This window comes from Bombina bombina, chromosome 10 (assembly GCF_027579735.1).
Source record: "Bombina bombina isolate aBomBom1 chromosome 10, aBomBom1.pri, whole genome shotgun sequence".
Lineage (NCBI taxonomy): Eukaryota > Metazoa > Chordata > Amphibia > Anura > Bombinatoridae > Bombina > Bombina bombina.
In genome coordinates, this window is record NC_069508.1 from 138,262,521 (window position 1) to 138,279,984 (window position 17,464).

Below are 17,464 nucleotides of genomic sequence, written 5' to 3' on the forward strand. Positions count from 1 at the left end.
ACACACACAGGCCCATCATTCAGGGATATATAGTCACCCCGCAACACCGCCAGACCCCAAACACCCTCAGAACTCGAAATAAACAATCCTAGCCCACTGTAAGATCATAACAATCAAGCGGCAGGAAACAAGACAAAAATCAACAGAATTAACAAAGGAAATATAAACAAGAGCATAATAAAGACAATGCAATAATGCAGTACATTTTTTCATTTTTTTTTTTTTTGCAAATTCATTTTTTACTTCCACTTTAAGACCACCAGAATCATGAGACAGACATCAGCCAATCACCAACTAGTTTACAAATACACTGATAATGTGGACATATTCAGAAGTACCTGTTGTAACAGAAAGTTTGAAATGGAAGAAAATTTGAAAGTGTCATAAAACTGAATTCTCTTTCCTAAACATGAAAGACTATTTTGACTTTAGTGTCCCCCAAAGAGCCGCCAAATTACATTAGATAAACACCCCAACACCAAGACAAGAAAACAGACTAAAACAGAAGAAAATAAAATCAACCACTACTCAAAATATGAAGAGCAACCAGGGCTCTCCAATCCAATGAGCAAGAGCAAAAAGACAAACCCCAACAAACACACATTACAAAATTTAACAGACATCAGCCAGACAGCCTGACAGAAAAAAGTACAGGAGGTGGAACAAGCCAAGGTCAGAAAAGAAAGCAACCACCAGAGACAAACCAACAGAGCCATTGCCAAAAAAAACTTTTGCTAGAGGAGGCTCTTCTATAAAAAGACAAAAAAAACAGCCCACAACCAATGATTGGCCAATCTGATGCCCATTATTTACTTCAAAGGTCCCCAAAACTGCACATAAACAAGTAAAATGTTATCTCCAACCATCTCACAAAACGTTTGAACAAAAAAAAGAAAATCACACAAACCATCCAACAACTAAAACTTTCAAGGGCTCCAGACAGAACCCAGACCAAATATTACCTCCAAAGATTACCCACTCCGGGCTAACGTCACTGCCATAGAATGTTCTTAAATGACCCCTCAGCACACACTTCTCTGACCAAGACAATGCACTCCAGTAAGAGTCTGATGAACCCCAAATAAACTGCAGAACCAAAACTTATAGATCCAGACTGTAGAATAGAAACACCCCACACCCTATCTACCATATTTCAACTACATAAACAGCCAAGAAGATAAGAAAGCAAGTGTTACTGCAGACGCATCTGCTAACAACCACCACTTATCCATACAGATATATGGGAACAAAGGCTGAAAATGAAGCATTACACAGCCAACTGAAGCTCAGAAAATTAACCATAAACAATCAGCCCACGTGGAGACAAATGCCCTCACTCCCTATAGGACACAGACACTAGCTCATGCAAAATCCTTGAAAAGTCCAATAGCCAGATAGATATAGATACACATACATGCTCATATGTGTTCCCAGAAAAGGGGAAACATGCTTAAACCACATTACAACAAATACAACTCCTAATTAATACCCCCATCCAAATGAGCCAATAATTCTATCCACCAGAACAAGCATTCATGAACAATTAAACTGATCCTCAGAACTCTGAGCCCTCACCTCACAAAAATGATTTGGGCAGGGAAAAGGTCCTTAAATCTGAATATTTTAGATTAAGGGACCACTAAATACAGGATAATAGACAGATACACAATAGAAAGACAATGCAATACCACTACTTAAAATTGAAATGAGGAGGAGGATATTTAATGACAAATTTCCAAGCCAAACCAATGATTACTCCCCCTATAACACAAGCCATCCATCAGCCAATACAAAACATATATACTGAGCACTCTGGCACATTCTCAGAAGAAGCTGAAGCCAGAATGTGTGCATAGAAAAGAATAAACACACTGTAATAATGGAGGTATATTGGAAAGTTCTTCAATGTACTGTTTAATCAGGATAGAATCATGAAACTTTCACAATGGCCCTATAAATCAGGAAACACTATCCTCTTTTGAAAGGCCCTGTAACCCAGTGACTAAAAGGCTCGCCTGCGGTACAATACATCCCACCCAAAATGCTTTTAGTTTGTGGAGTCAGGATCCAACAACCGACCTTGATACCACCTCACACTGTCCTCCATCAAATACCAGAAAACCTAGCCATCCCGCCAAAAGACAGCCTTTTGCACCTTGCTCAAAATGCCTCCCACCACTATCCCAAAAAGAAAATGAACCTCAGCTACTTTAATACTGATTTTTTTGTATTGAAAATATATTGAAAACCATTAACTAGAAATTGCAAAATTACACTAAAACATGAGAAATACACCAAACCCAAAAAAGTCCACAGTTAGTAACTCAATATTCTCCCAGTATATACTGTATAAAAACTACTCAGCCACAGATTAAACAAAAATAGCTCCTACAGACTCTTGAATCAGCTAATATTTAAATTCTCTCATGATTATTGCACAAAGTAACAATGAAGGACCATTCCTAGCATTAATTTGAAGATTAACACCCCAAGCCCCTACACAATTCATACTCATCACCTTAATAGTAAGCACCCCTAGTTTCAATCTTAACAGCATGTAAACACCCAAGGTGTCATTCCAACAGCATACAACTCCAATGACCTTAAACTCTGAAAGCAGATCTGCGTAACCCATCAACTGTGACATTCAGTCTCCCTATCTTCCGTGGTTCCCCACCATAAAGTGGTGAACCTACACCTCAATGCTGTCCTGAGCTATCCTAGGTACCACAACTACATGACTGATTATTCATCCAACATAACAGTAGTAACAATGAACCATGTAGTTGCCATGTCGCTCCCGCACTGCTGCTTTGTGCCTCTTCAGGGCCCAGTATCGGTCCTGATCTCGTCCACCTGTAACTGTGATGTCATTAAGCCCCCCACCTGTGTTGACCCACCTCCTGCCCCCAACCTAAGCTACCTGTCCTTCTAAACCCAAACCCCCCTCCCTATTCTAACCAAGCCTGATTCAAGGGCCCACTGTCCCACTCCCAGCCCATCCATTAACAAAAATTGCGAGAACCTCTGCCAAACTACCTCAACCTGCCTATGCCTTCTAAGCCTTCATAACCCCTACTACTCTCACTTCCTTCCTTACTTTCCCACCTTCCCCCCAAGGGTTGTTCACCCATACCTAGACAATAGTCAACTCTCTCTGCCCACATCCAACTGAAAATTCCCGTACCCTATCCCAAGCACCCCTCAAAATTGTCGCTCTCCACTATGAAAACTAAGCTGTAAAATTGGGCTTTTATGTATCCTCTGAGGCAGTGAAGCACCCCACCTTCTTTGACCTACCGCGAGCCCCAAGCTAGGCTACGTGACCCTTCTAAACCGAAAACCACCCTTCCCTAAGCAAATAAAACCTGATTTAAGGGATTAAATGGGTTCCTAAGTATTCCTCAAAATATGTTGCGTTCCAGTCCCCGGGAGCCATAGCTGCCAATCAATAGCTAGTGTGTCACTTCTAAAACAAAATGCTTGACCAGATCTACCCCTCACTCCAGATCACCAGGAGTTACTATGCCAATGCCCCCCAACATGATCCAAATCATATATAAGCCTTGCCATCCTCTCTCCTGCCCTTATGTTGACCAAAGCTGCTCCCTTCTGTCCAGGCACTCTCCTGCAACTGCCGTGTTTCAGCATCTCTATAACTCACAGATCCAGGAACTGCCACCTTCATTCACATGCATAAAGACCAACTTACCTGCATGCTCTACAAACCATCTGACAAGTGACTCTCCACCTCTTCAGCACTCCGCTCACACACTAGTAGCATTTTTTTCTTTGCGCATAAAGGGACATTTAATTCCACTTTGTGCAATGTTAAATGCAGGCAACAGATGTACAACTCTTGCGGCAATTACGTCAGACAGGTTTTCTAGTTGAGAACCTTGCCCGCCCATGATTTAATAAATGGATTCATGTACCTTTATTTCATTCTCAGGATAGCCTAATATATATCCAAGGCATTCTTGAATTTCTTTACTGTACTTGTCCCCACCACTATTAAAAGTCTGTTCCATGGGTCCGATTTATTAAGGGTCGAATGCATCTTTATGCATCTGTTTCCGTGTGAGCCTTCAGGCTCGCCGGAAGCAGGAGTTAAGAAGCAGTGGTCTTGAGACCGCTGCTCCTTAACTCGTCCACCACCAATGAGGCGGCGGACTGCAATCCGCCCGATAATATACGATCGGATTGATTGACACCCCCTGCTAGCTGCCGCAAATCTGCAGGGGCGGCATTGCAAAAGCAGTTCACCAGAACTGCTTGTGCAATGATAAATGCCAACAGCGTATGCTGTCGGCATTTATCGATGTGCGGTGTCCGTCCTCAGGATAATAAATCGGCCCCCATGTATCAACCACTGTGTCCATCCGTCCGTCATGACCGTGCACAGGATAATAAATCGGCCCCCATGTATCAAACACTTTTGCAGTGTTCTTTTGAAAATACATATCACACACACGATAGTTCATTTGCTAATTCTTAGATAAAACGTTGCTCTCACTAACCTTTTTCATAAGCCCACATCAAGCAAGTTTGCTCATCTTTCTCTCCACTTGATCTACTGGGATCACTTGCAACCAGATTCATATCTGCTCCGTTATCCAATAAAAACTGAACAAGCCGTATATGCCCATGATAACAGGCGCAGTGCAGCCCTGAAGAATTTGCAGAAAAAAGTCACTAAGCGAAAGATTCATATTACATGAGTATAATAAACTTACACATAATGATCATAAAGTCAGAATTTATATTCTTCCTAGGGAAATACATTATACAACAAATTACAATTCAGTGAAAGGACAATGTGATTTTATTTTAAAATAGATGACATGTCAGCAGTTATTCTGCCAGAAGAAGAGTATAAGTTTGACTGATAACCTCAAAACAAAATGAATACATAAGGACATGAAAAAGATGATTGCAATTGTTTGAAGTGTGCTCCTAAAGTACAGCAAAGACAACTAAATTATTCCATGAGATGTCACTGCTGGGCTTGCAGTTATTTATCTTTTTCGGCATCTGTTCATTGCATGGCAAAAAACATGCGTAGAAAATGCTATATCACAAAAAAAGGCAAGTCAAGTAGTATGTTAGGTGTTTCCGGTCTTTACAAGCACCTAATTTATTTGATTTATTACAGACATTGGAAACATGGAATAATTTGCAGCCAAAGTGATCTAAGCTAAAACAATTAAAGGAAAATTAAGGGACATTAGGGTCATTTTTTTTCTGTATGCATATATATATCATCAAATAAGCGCTGCACTGCAAAATTTGCAAAATCATTTATAGCTGTCATTTTGTTAGCAATACTTGCGTCGTTTTGGAGTCCAGAGATACACCGATTAAAACTGTCTTTTGAGTTTGCTTATCTTTTTTGCTGTGGCCATTTAGCCACTATCCATGTCTAGGACACTGAGCTCCTATTCTGATTAAGCAATCCATGTTTAGAACACTGAGCTCCTCTACTGATCAAGCAATCCATGTCTAGGACACTGGACTCCTATGCTGATCAAGCATTCCATGTCTAGGAAACTGAACTTCTATTCTGATCAAGCAATCCATGTCTAGGACACTGAGCTCCTATGCTGATCGAGCAATCCATGTCTGGGACAGTGAGCTCCTATTCTGATCAAGCAATCCATGTCTAGGACACTGAGCTCATATTCTAATCAAGCAATCCATGTCTAGGACACTGAGCTCCTATGATGATCAAGCAATCCATGCCTAGGTCACTGAGCTCCTATTCTGATCAAGTAATCCATGTCTAGGACCATGAGCTCCTATGCTGATCGAGCAATCCATGTCTGGGACAGTGAGCTCCTATTCTGATCAAGCAATCCATGTCTAGGACACTGAGCTCACATTCTGATCAAGCAATCCATGTCTAGGACACTGAGCTTCTATGCTGATCAAGCAATTTATATCTAGGTTACTGAGCTCCTATGCTGATCAAGTAATCCATGTCTAGGACACTGAGCTCCTGTTCTGATCAAGCAATCCATGTCTAGGACATTGAGCTCCTATTCTGATCAAGTAATCCATGTCTAGGACACTGGACTCCTATGCTGATCAAGCATTTCATGTCTAGGAAACTGAACTTCTATTCTGATCAAGAAATCCATGTCTAGGACACTGAGCTCCTATGCTGATCGAGCAATCCATGTCTGGGACACCGAGCTTCTATGCTTATCAAGCAATCCATGTCTAGAACACTGAGCTCCTATTCTGATCAAGCAATCCATGTCTAGGACACTGAGCTCATATTCTAATCAAGCAATCCATGTCTAGGACACTGAGCTCCTATGATGATCAAGCAATTCATGCCTAGGTCACTGAGCTCCTATTCTGATCAAGTAATCCATGTCTAGGACCATGAGCTCCTATGCTGATCGAGCAATCCATGTCTGGGACAGTGAGCTCCTATTCTGATCAAGCAATCCATGTCTAGGACACTGAGCTCACATTCTGATCAAGCAATCCATGTCTAGGACACTGAGCTTCTATGCTGATCAAGCAATTCATATCTAGGTTACTGAGCTCCTATGCTGATCAAGTAATCCATGTCTAGGACACTGAGCTCCTGTTCTGATCAAGCAATCCATTTCTAGGACATTGAGCTCCTATTCTGATCAAGTAATCCATGTCTAGGACACTGAGCTCCTATGCTGATCAAATAATCCATGTCTAGGACACTGAGCTCCTGTTCTGATCAAGCAATCCATGTCTAGTAAATTGAGCTCCTATTCTGATCAAGTAATCCATGTCTAGGACACTGAGCTCCTATGCTGATCAAATAATCCATGTCTAGGACACTGAGCTCCTGTTCTGATCAAGCAATCCATGTCTAGGACATTGAGCTTCTATGCTGATCAAGCAATCCATGTCTAGGACACTGAGTTCCTAATCTGATCAAGCAATCCATGTCTAGGACACTGAGCTCCTATGTTGATCAAGCAATCCATGTGTCTAGGACACTGTATTGTAAATGTTTGGGATCCTGCACTACAGTCTCTCTGGAGCAGTGTGGAAGACAAAACAATTCAGAGTTAAACTACGAGAAAAAAGGGCACAGTAAGAATAAAAAGTAAGTTTGAAAGTTTTTGGGGGGTTTTGTAACTACTCATACTTACGTTTTTTTATGAGCATTTAAAAGTTAAAGAGTTTAAAGTCTTATTAAATGTATAAAATAATGACTTGTATGACAACTGAACAAATAAAACAATATTATGGGGCCTATTTAATATGGTGCGAGCGGACATGATCCGATATTGCAGATCATGTGCGCTGCACATCGATAAATGCCGGCAGCATTTATCGATGCCGCCCCCTGCAATGCCGCCCCCTGCAGATTTGCGGCCAATCAGCCGCTAGCAGTGGGTGTCAATCAACCCGATCATATTCGATCGTGTTGATTTCTGTCCACCGCCTCAGAGCAGGCGGACAAGTCATGGAGAAGCGGTATTTAGACCGCTGCTTCATAACTTCTGTTTCTGGCGAGCCTTCAGGCTCACCGGAAACACAGGGCATCAAGTTCGATATGGAGCTTGATAAATATGCCCCAATGTATCCATTGTATTATATATATATATATATATATGCGAATGGGGCTCCCATTGGAGCCTATGGAAGCGCACTCTATTGAGCACAAAGCTTCCATGCAATGCGAACAGGAGGCTGAATTGCATTGCGGGTCACTTAAAATACCAGCACACAATTGCGTGCGCTGGTATTATGAGTTGAGCGCTCGCGAAAGCACAATTTTGCGCTCCACTCCTAATCTGCCCCACAATCGTTTCAGCCTTCATTGAGCCTCGTCAGTGAGGTGCAGCCAATTCAGTGAGATGCAGCAAATTTCCTCTAAGCACACTGAGCAAGTCTTAAGACCGCTGCTATTTAACTACTGTTTCCGTAAGCCTGAAGGCTCGCGCCGAAACAGGGGTATACGGTCCCATTCCGGCCGTGATAAATCGACCCCTAGAGGTTGGATTATCACATAAGAAGAAAAAATAGTGTCTAATGTGAGCAAGATTTCTCAAATTGTGGTTCAGAAGAAAGGCTCAAATGGTGTGTTATGCTATCTGACAATGTGACTTGACAATTTTGAAGTTTGTGTACATGTGTATGTATATATGCATGAGGAAGTGTGTAAGACTAATTCTATCAAATTTGCTTGTCTATGTGTGGTTTTCTGTTTGCAGGTTCAGCCCTCATGGAATTCTATAAAAAGGCACTGTCCCTACGAGTGGGGAGATTTCTTCTATACAAATAATGAGACCTCTCTGCTAGGTAGAAGTTTGCAATGGAGGGCAAGGTAAAAAGGGAGAAACTGGCGTGTTTTTATGCTGTTTCCAGCAAACTGTACCTTAAATACACTGTAATTTTTGTATGTATTAGTTTTCCAGTCAGAGTAATTAGTGTTTTGAGTATTTTGGTCAAAACTCGCCACCTTTAAAAAAAAAACAAAAAAACTGTGGGAACTGTAGTGAGAAATTTTTTATAGAATTACGCTGGGATTTGAGAGAAAATTTTATACACACCCATGGAATACCCATGTTCAGTCCATTTTACAAAAAAAAAAACACAATTACGCTTTGTATTTTGTAGTTATGACTACAATTTTTTTTGTGTTTTTTGCACATCCAGTGCACAATACTCGCTGTGCATATTTTATATTTATTCCTGTGTAATTTTCAAATTTTAAGTTTTTGATAAAATATGATTTTTGGTAGACATGTGCACCGCTAAAAAATTCGGTTCGTTTTCGGTTCGGATCGATTCGGACTTTTCGAATTTCGTTTCGGATCGAATCTGATTCGGCAAAATTTGAATAAATTCGTTTCGGATTTATTCGGATCCGAATAAATTCGTTTCGGATTTATTCGGATTCGGCTGAATTCGGTTCTATTCCGTTCCGAAATTCGGTATGTTTTTAGTACACTAATACCCATTTAGTACACTAAGTCACTAACACCCATAAACTACCTATGAACCACTAAACCGAGGCCCCCCCACATCGCAAACCCTATAATAACATTATTTAACCCCTAATCTGCCGATCGGATATCGCCGCCGCCTACATTATAGCTATTAACCCCTAATCTGCTGTCCCTAACACCGCCGACCCCTACATTATAGTTATTAACCCCTAATCTGCCTCCCCCAACGTCGCCGCAATCTAACTACAAGTATTAACCCCTAATCTGCCGACCCGATATCGCCGCTGCCTACATTATAGCTATTAACCCCTAATCTGCTGTCCCTAACACCGCCGACCCCTACATTATAGTTATTAACCCCTAATCTGCCTCCCCCAACGTCGCCGCAATCTAACTACAAGTATTAACCCCTAATCTGCCGACCCGATATCGCCGCCGCCTACATTATAACTATTAACCCCTAATCTGCTGTCCCTAACACCGCCGACCCCTATATTATAGTTATTAACCCCTAATCTGCCTCCCCCCAACGCCGCCACAATCTAACTACAAGTATTAACCCCTAATCTGCCGACCGCAAATCGCCGCCACTATAATAAATGTATTAACCACTAAACCGCCGCACTCCCGCCTCGCAAACACTATAATACATTTTATTAACCCCTAATCTGCCCTCCCTAACATCGCCGCCACCTACCTACAATTATTAACCCCTAATCTCCCGCCCCCATCGTCGCCGCTACTATAATAAGGTTATTAACCCCTAAACCTAAATCTAACCCTAACACTAACACCCCCTAACTTAAATATAATTTAAATAAAACGAAATAAGTTTACTATAGTTAAATAAATGAATCCTATTTAAAACTAAAGACTTACCTGTAAAATAAACCCTAAGATAGCTGCAATATAACTAATAGTTACATTGTAGCTATTTTAGCATTTATTTTTATTTTACAGGCAACTTTGTATTTATTTTAACTAGGTACAATAGCTATTAAATAGTTAATAACTACCTAGCTAAAATAAATACAAATTTACCTGTAAAATAAACCCTAACCTAAGTTACAATTACACCTAACACTACACTGTCATTAAATTAACTAAATAAATTAATCCTATATAAAACTAAATACTTACCTGTAAAATAAACCCTAATATAGCTACAATATAACTAATAGTTACATTGTAGCTATTTTAGCATTTATATTTATTTTACAGGCAACTTTGTATTTATTTTAACTAGGTACAATAGCTATTAAATAGATATTGACTATTTAATAGCTACCTAGTTAAAATAATTACAAAATTACCTGTAAAATAAATCCTAACCTAAGTTACAATTAAACCTAACACTACACTATCATTAAATAAATTAACTACAAGTACCTACAATTATCTACAATTAAATAAACTAAAGTACAAAACCCCCCCACTAAATTACAAAAAAAAACAAACACTAAATTACAAAAAATAAAAAAATATTACAAGAATTTTAAACTAATTACACCTAATCTAAGCCCCCTAATAAAATAACAAAGCCCCCCAAAATAAAAAAAATGCCCTACCCTATACTAAATTACAAAAGTTAACAGCTCTATTACCTTACCAGCCCTGAACAGGGCCCTTTGCGGGGCATGCCCCAAAGAAAACAGCTCTTTTGCCTGTAAAAAAAAAACACAATCCCCCCCCCACATTACAACCCACCACCCACATACCCCTACTCTAACCCAAACCCCCCTTAAATAAACCTAACACTACCCCCCTGAAGATCTCCCTACCTTGAGTCGTGTTCACCCAGCCGGGCCGAAGTCTTCATCCGATGGGGCAGAAGAGGACATCCAGACCGGCAGAAGTCTTCATCCAAGCGGGGCAAGAAGAGGTCTTCCATCCATCATACAAGTACCAAAATACAAACAAACACTAAATTACAAAAAAATAATAAAATATTACAATAATTTTAAACTAATTACACCTAATCTAAGCCCCCTACTAGCTATTAATATAGCTTCAATATAACTAATAGTTACATTGTAGCTATTTTAGGATTTATATTTATTTTACAGGCAACTTTGTATTTATTTTAACTAGGTACAATAGCTATTAAATAGTTAATAACTATTTAATAACTACCTAGCTATAATAAATACAAATTTACCTGTAAAATAAATCATAACCTAAGTTACAATTACACCTAACACTACACTATCATTAAATTTACTAAATAAATGAATCCTATATAAAACTAAAGACTTACCTGTAAAATAAACCCTAATATAGCTGCAATATAACTAATAGTTACATTGTAGCTATTTTAGCATATATATTTATTGTACAGGCAACTTTGTATTTATTTTAACTAGGTACAATAGCTATTAAATAGATATTTACTGTTTAATAGCTACCTAGTTAAAATAATTACAAAATTACCTGTAAAATAAATCCTAACCTAAGTTACAATTAAACCTAACACTACACTATCATTAAATAAATTAACTACAAGTACCTACAATTAAATACAATTAAAAAACTAAACTAAAGTACAAAAACCCCCCCACTAAATTACAAAAAATAAAAAAATATTACAAGAATTTTAAACTAATTACACCTAATCTAAGCCCCCTAATAAAATAACAAAGCCCCCCAAAATAAAAAAAAATGCTCTACCCTATACTAAATTACAAAAGTTAACAGCTCTATTACCTTACCAGCCCTGAACAGGGCCTTTTGCGGGGCATGCCCCAAAGAAAACAGCTCTTTTGCCTGTAAAAAAAAACACAATACCCCCCCCCCCCACATTACAACCCACCACCCACATACCCCTACTCTAACCCAAACCCCCCTTAAATAAACCTAACACTACCCCCCTGAAGATCTCCCTACCTTGAGTCGTGTTCACCCAGCCGGGCCGAAGTCTTCATCCGATGGGGCAGAAGAGGACATCCAGACCGGCAGAAGTCTTCATCCAAGCGGGGCAAGAAGAGGTCTTCCATCCATCAGAAAAGTACAAAAAAACAATCAAACACTAAATTAGCAAAAATAATAAAATATTACAATAATTTTAAACTAATTACACCTAATCTAAGCCCCCTACTAGCTATTAATATAGCTACAATATAACTAATAGTTACATTGTAGCTATTTTAGGATTTATATTTATTTTACAGGCAACTTTGTATTTATTTTAACTAGGTACAATAGCTATTAAATAGTTAATAACTACCTAGCTAAAATAAATACAAATTTACCTGTAAAATAAACCCTAACCTAAGTTACAATTACACCTAACACTACACTGTCATTAAATTAACTAAATAAATTAATCCTATATAAAACTAAATACTTACCTGTAAAATAAACCCTAAAATAGCTACAATATAACTAATAGTTACATTGTAGCTATTTTAGCATTTATATTTATTTTACAGGCAACTTTGTATTTATTTTAACTAGGTACAATAGCTATTAAATAGATATTTACTGTTTAATAGCTACCTATTTAAAATAATTACAAAATTACCTGTAAAATAAATCCTAACCTAAGTTACTATTAAACCTAACACTACACTATCATTAAATAAATTAACTACAAGTACCTACAATTAAATACAATGAAATAAACTAAACTAAAGTACAAAAAAAACAAACACTAAATTACAAAAAATAAAAAAAATTACAAGAATTTTAAACTAATTACACCTAATCTAAGCCCCCTAATAAAATAACAAAGCCCCCCAAAATAAAAAAATGCCCTACCCTATACTAAATTACAAAAGTAATCAGCTCTATTACCTTACCAGCCCTTAAAAGGGCCTTTTGCGGGGGCATGCCCCAAAGAAAACAGCTCTTTTGCCTGTAAAAAAAAACACAATACCCCCCCCACATTACAACCCACTACCCACATACCCCTACTCTAACCCAAACCCCCCTTAAATAAACCTAACACTACCCCCCTGAAGATCTCTCTACCGTGTCTTCACCCAGCGGGCCGAAGTCTTCATCCGATCGGGCAGAAGAGGACATCCAGACCGGCAGAAGTCTTCATCCAAGCGGGGCAAGAAGAGGTCTTCCATCCATCAGAAGTCTTGATCCAGGCGGCATCTTCTCTGTTCATCCATCCGGAGCGGAGCGGCAGCATCCTGAAGACATCCCACGCAGCGCATCCTCTTCTTTCTTGATCCGACGACTAGGTGACTGTACCTTTAAGTGACGTCATCCAAGATGGCGTCCCTTGAATTCCGATTGGCTGATAGGATTCTATCAGCCAATCGGAATTAAGGTAGGAAAAATCTGATTGGCTGATTCAATCAGCCAATCAGATTCAAGTTCAATCCGATTGGCTGATCCAATCAGCCAATCAGATTGAGCTCGCATTCTATTGGCTGATCGGAACAGCCAATAGAATGCGAGGTCAATCTGATTGGCTGATTCCATCAGCCAATCGGATTGAACTTGAATCTGATTGGCTGATTAAATCAGCCAATCAGATTTTTCCTACCTTAATTCCGATTGGCTGATAGAATCCTATCAGCCAATCGGAATTCAAGGGACGCCATCTTGGATGACGTCACTTAAAGGTACAGTCACCTAGTCGTCGGATCAAGAAAGAAGAGGATGCTCTGCGTGGGATGTCTTCAGGATGCTGCCGCTCCGCTCCGGATGGATGAACAGAGAAGATGCCGCCTGGATCAAGACTTCTGATGGATGGAAGACCTCTTCTTGCCCCGCTTGGATGAAGACTTCTGCCGGTCTGGATGTCCTCTTCTGCCCGATTGGATGAAGACTTCGGCCCGCTGGGTGAAGACACGGTAGAGAGATCTTCAGGGGGGTAGTGTTAGGTTTATTTAAGGGGGGTTTGGGTTAGAGTAGGGGTATGTGGGTGGTGGGTTATAATGTGGGGGGGGGGTATTGTGTTTTTTTTTACAGGCAAAAGAGCTGTTTTCTTTGGGGCATGCCCCGCAAAGGGCCCTGTTCAGGGCTGGTAAGGTAATAGAGCTGATTACTTTTGTAATTTAGTATAGGGTAGGGCATTTTTTTATTTTGGGGGGCTTTGTTATTTTATTAGGGGGCTTAGATTAGGTGTAATTAGTTTAAAATTCTTGTAATTTTTTTTATTTTTTGTAATTTAGTGTTTGTTTTTTTTGTACTTTAGTTTAGTTTATTTCATTGTATTTAATTGTAGGTACTTGTAGTTAATTTATTTAATGATAGTGTAGTGTTAGGTTTAATAGTAACTTAGGTTAGGATTTATTTTACAGGTAATTTTGTAATTATTTTAACTAGGTAGCTATTAATTAGTCAATAACTATGTAATAGCTATTGTACCTAGTTAAAATAAATACAAAGTTGCCTGTAAAATAAATATAAATGCTAAAATAGCTACAATGTAACTATTAGTTATATTGTAGCTATATTAGGGTTTATTTTACAGGTAAGTATTTAGTTTTATATAGGATTAATTTATTTAGTTAATTTAATGACAGTGTAGTGTTAGGTGTAATTGTAACTTAGGTTAGGGTTTATTTTACAGGTAAATTTGTATTTATTTTAGCTAGGTAGTTATTAACTATTTAATAGCTATTGTACCTAGTTAAAATAAATACAAAGTTGCCTGTAAAATAAATATAAATCCTAAAATAGCTACAATGTAACTATTAGTTATATTGTAGCTATATTAATAGCTAGTAGGGGGCTTAGATTAGGTGTAATTAGTTTAAAATTATTGTAATATTTTATTATTTTTGCTAATTTAGTGTTTGTTTGTTTTTTTGTACTTTTCTGATGGATGGAAGACCTCTTCTTGCCCCGCTTGGATGAAGACTTCTGCCGGTCTGGATGTCCTCTTCTGCCCCATCGGATGAAGACTTCGGCCCGGCTGGGTGAACACGACTCAAGGTAGGGAGATCTTCAGGGGGGTAGTGTTAGGTTTATTTAAGGGGGGTTTGGGTTAGAGTAGGGGTATGTGGGTGGTGGGTTGTAATGTGGGGGGGGGATTGTGTTTTTTTTTTACAGGCAAAAGAGCTGTTTTCTTTGGGGCATGCCCCGCAAAGGGCCCTGTTCAGGGCTGGTAAGGTAATAGAGCTGTTAACTTTTGTAATTTAGTATAGGTTAGGGCATTTTTTTTTATTTTGGGGGGCTTTGTTATTTTATTAGGGGGCTTAGATTAGGTGTAATTAGTTTAAAATTCTTGTAATATTTTTTTTATTTTTTGTAATTTAGTGGGCGGGGGTTTGTACTTTAGTTTAGTTTTTTTAATTGTATTTAATTGTAGGTACTTGTAGTTAATTTATTTAATGATAGTGTAGTGTTAGGTTTAATTGTAACTTAGGTTAGGATTTATTTTACAGGTAATTTTGTAATTATTTTAACTAGGTAGCTATTAAATAGTCAGTATCTATTTAATAGCTATTGAACCTAGTTAAAATGAATACAAAGTTGCCTGTACAATAAATATAAATGCTAAAATAGCTACAATGTAACTATTAGTTATATTGCAGCTATATTAGGGTTTATTTTACAGGTAAGTCTTTAGTTTTATATAGGATTCATTTATTTAGTTAATTTAATGATAGTGTAGTGTTAGGTGTAATTGTAACTTAGGTTATGATTTATTTTACAGGTAAATTTGTATTTATTTTAGCTAGGTAGTTATTAAATAGTTATTAACTATTTAATAACTATTGTACCTAGTTAAAATAAATACAAAGTTGCCTGTAAAATACATATAAATCCTAAAATAGCTACAATGTAACTATTAGTTATATTGAAGCTATATTAATAGCTAGTAGGGGGCTTAGATTAGGTGTAATTAGTTTAAAATTATTGTAATATTTTATTATTTTTGGTAATTTAGTGTTTGTTTGTATTTTGGTACTTGTATGATGGATGGAAGACCTCTTCTTGCCCCGCTTGGATGAAGACTTCTGCCGGTCTGGATGTCCTCTTCTGCCCCATCGGATGAAGACTTCGTCCCGGCTGGGTGAACACGACTCAAGGTAGGGAGATCTTCAGGGGGGTAGTGTTAGGTTTATTTAAGGGGGGTTTGGGTTAGAGTAGGGGTATGTGGGTGGTGGGTTGTAATGTGGGGGGGGGATTGTGTTTTTTTTTTACAGGCAAAAGAGCTGTTTTCTTTGGGGCATGCCCCGCAAAGGGCCCTGTTCAGGGCTGGTAAGGTAATAGAGCTGTTAACTTTTGTAATTTAGTATAGGGTAGGGCATTTTGTTTTATTTTGGGGGGCTTTGTTATTTTATTAGGGGGCTTAGATTAGGTGTAATTAGTTTAAAATTCTTGTAATATTTTTTTATTTTTTGTAATTTAGTGTTTGTTTTTTTTTGTAATTTAGTGGGGGGGGTTTGTACTTTAGTTTATTTAATTGTAGATAATTGTAGGTACTTGTAGTTAATTTATTTAATGACAGTGTAGTGTTAGGTTTAATTGTAACTTAGGTTAGGATTTATTTTACAGGTAATTTTGTAATTATTTTAACTAGGTAGCTATTAATTAGTCAATAACTATTTAATAGCTTTTGTACCTAGTTAAAATAAATACAAAGTTGCCTGTAAAATAAATATAAATGCTAAAATAGCTACAATGTAACTATTAGTTATATTGCAGCTATCTTAGGGTTTATTTTACAGGTAAGTATTTAGTTTTAAATAGGAATCATTTATTTAGTTAATTTAATGATAGTGTAGTGTTAGGTGTAATTGTAACTTAGGTTAGGATTTATTTTACAGGTAAATTTGTATTTATTTTAGCTAGGTAGTTATTAAATAGTTATTAACTATTTAATAACTATTGTACCTAGTTAAAATAAATACAAAGTTGCCTGTAAAATAAAAATAAATGCTAAAATAGCTACAATGTAACTATTAGTTATATTGTAGCTATATTAGGGTTTATTTTACAGGTAAGTCTTTAGTTTTAAATAGGATTCATTTATTTAACTATAGTAAACTTATTTCGTTTTATTTAAATTATATTTAAGTTAGGGGGTGTTAGTGTTAGGGTTAGATTTAGGTTTAGGGGTTAATAACCTTATTATAGTAGCGGCGACGATGGGGGCGGGAGATTAGGGGTTAATAATTGTAGGTAGGTGGCGGCGATGTTAGGGAGGGCAGATTAGGGGTTAATAAAATGTATTATAGTGTTTGCGAGGCGGGAGTGCGGCGGTTTAGGGGTTAATACATTTATTATAGTGGCGGCGATTTGCGGTCGGCAGATTAGGGGTTAATACTTGTAGTTAGATTGTGGCGACGTTGGGGGGAGGCAGATTAGGGGTTAATAACTATAATGTAGGGGTCGGCGGTGTTAGGGACAGCAGATTAGGGGTTAATAGTTATAATGTAGGCGGCGGCGATTTGCGGTCGGCAGATTAGGGGTTAATACTTGTAGTTAGATTGCGGCGACGTTGGGGGGGCAGATTAGGGGTTAATAACTATAATGTAGGGGTCGGCGGTGTTAGGGACAGCAGATTAGGGGTTAATAGCTATAATGTAGGCGGCGGCGAT

The 17,464-nt window shown here is 38.1% G+C and overlaps 1 protein-coding gene across 1 annotated transcript in view; it reads right to left on the reverse strand.

Moving 5' to 3' along the window:
• Positions 1-17,464, reverse strand: part of TNNI3K (TNNI3 interacting kinase) — a 587,433-nt gene that overhangs the window by 423,104 nt on the left and 146,865 nt on the right. Inside the window, exon 11 of the mRNA XM_053693350.1 lies at positions 4,521-4,670. Coding sequence (XP_053549325.1) covers positions 4,521-4,670 — 150 coding nt within the window. The remainder of the gene's footprint in view (positions 1-4,520; positions 4,671-17,464) is intronic.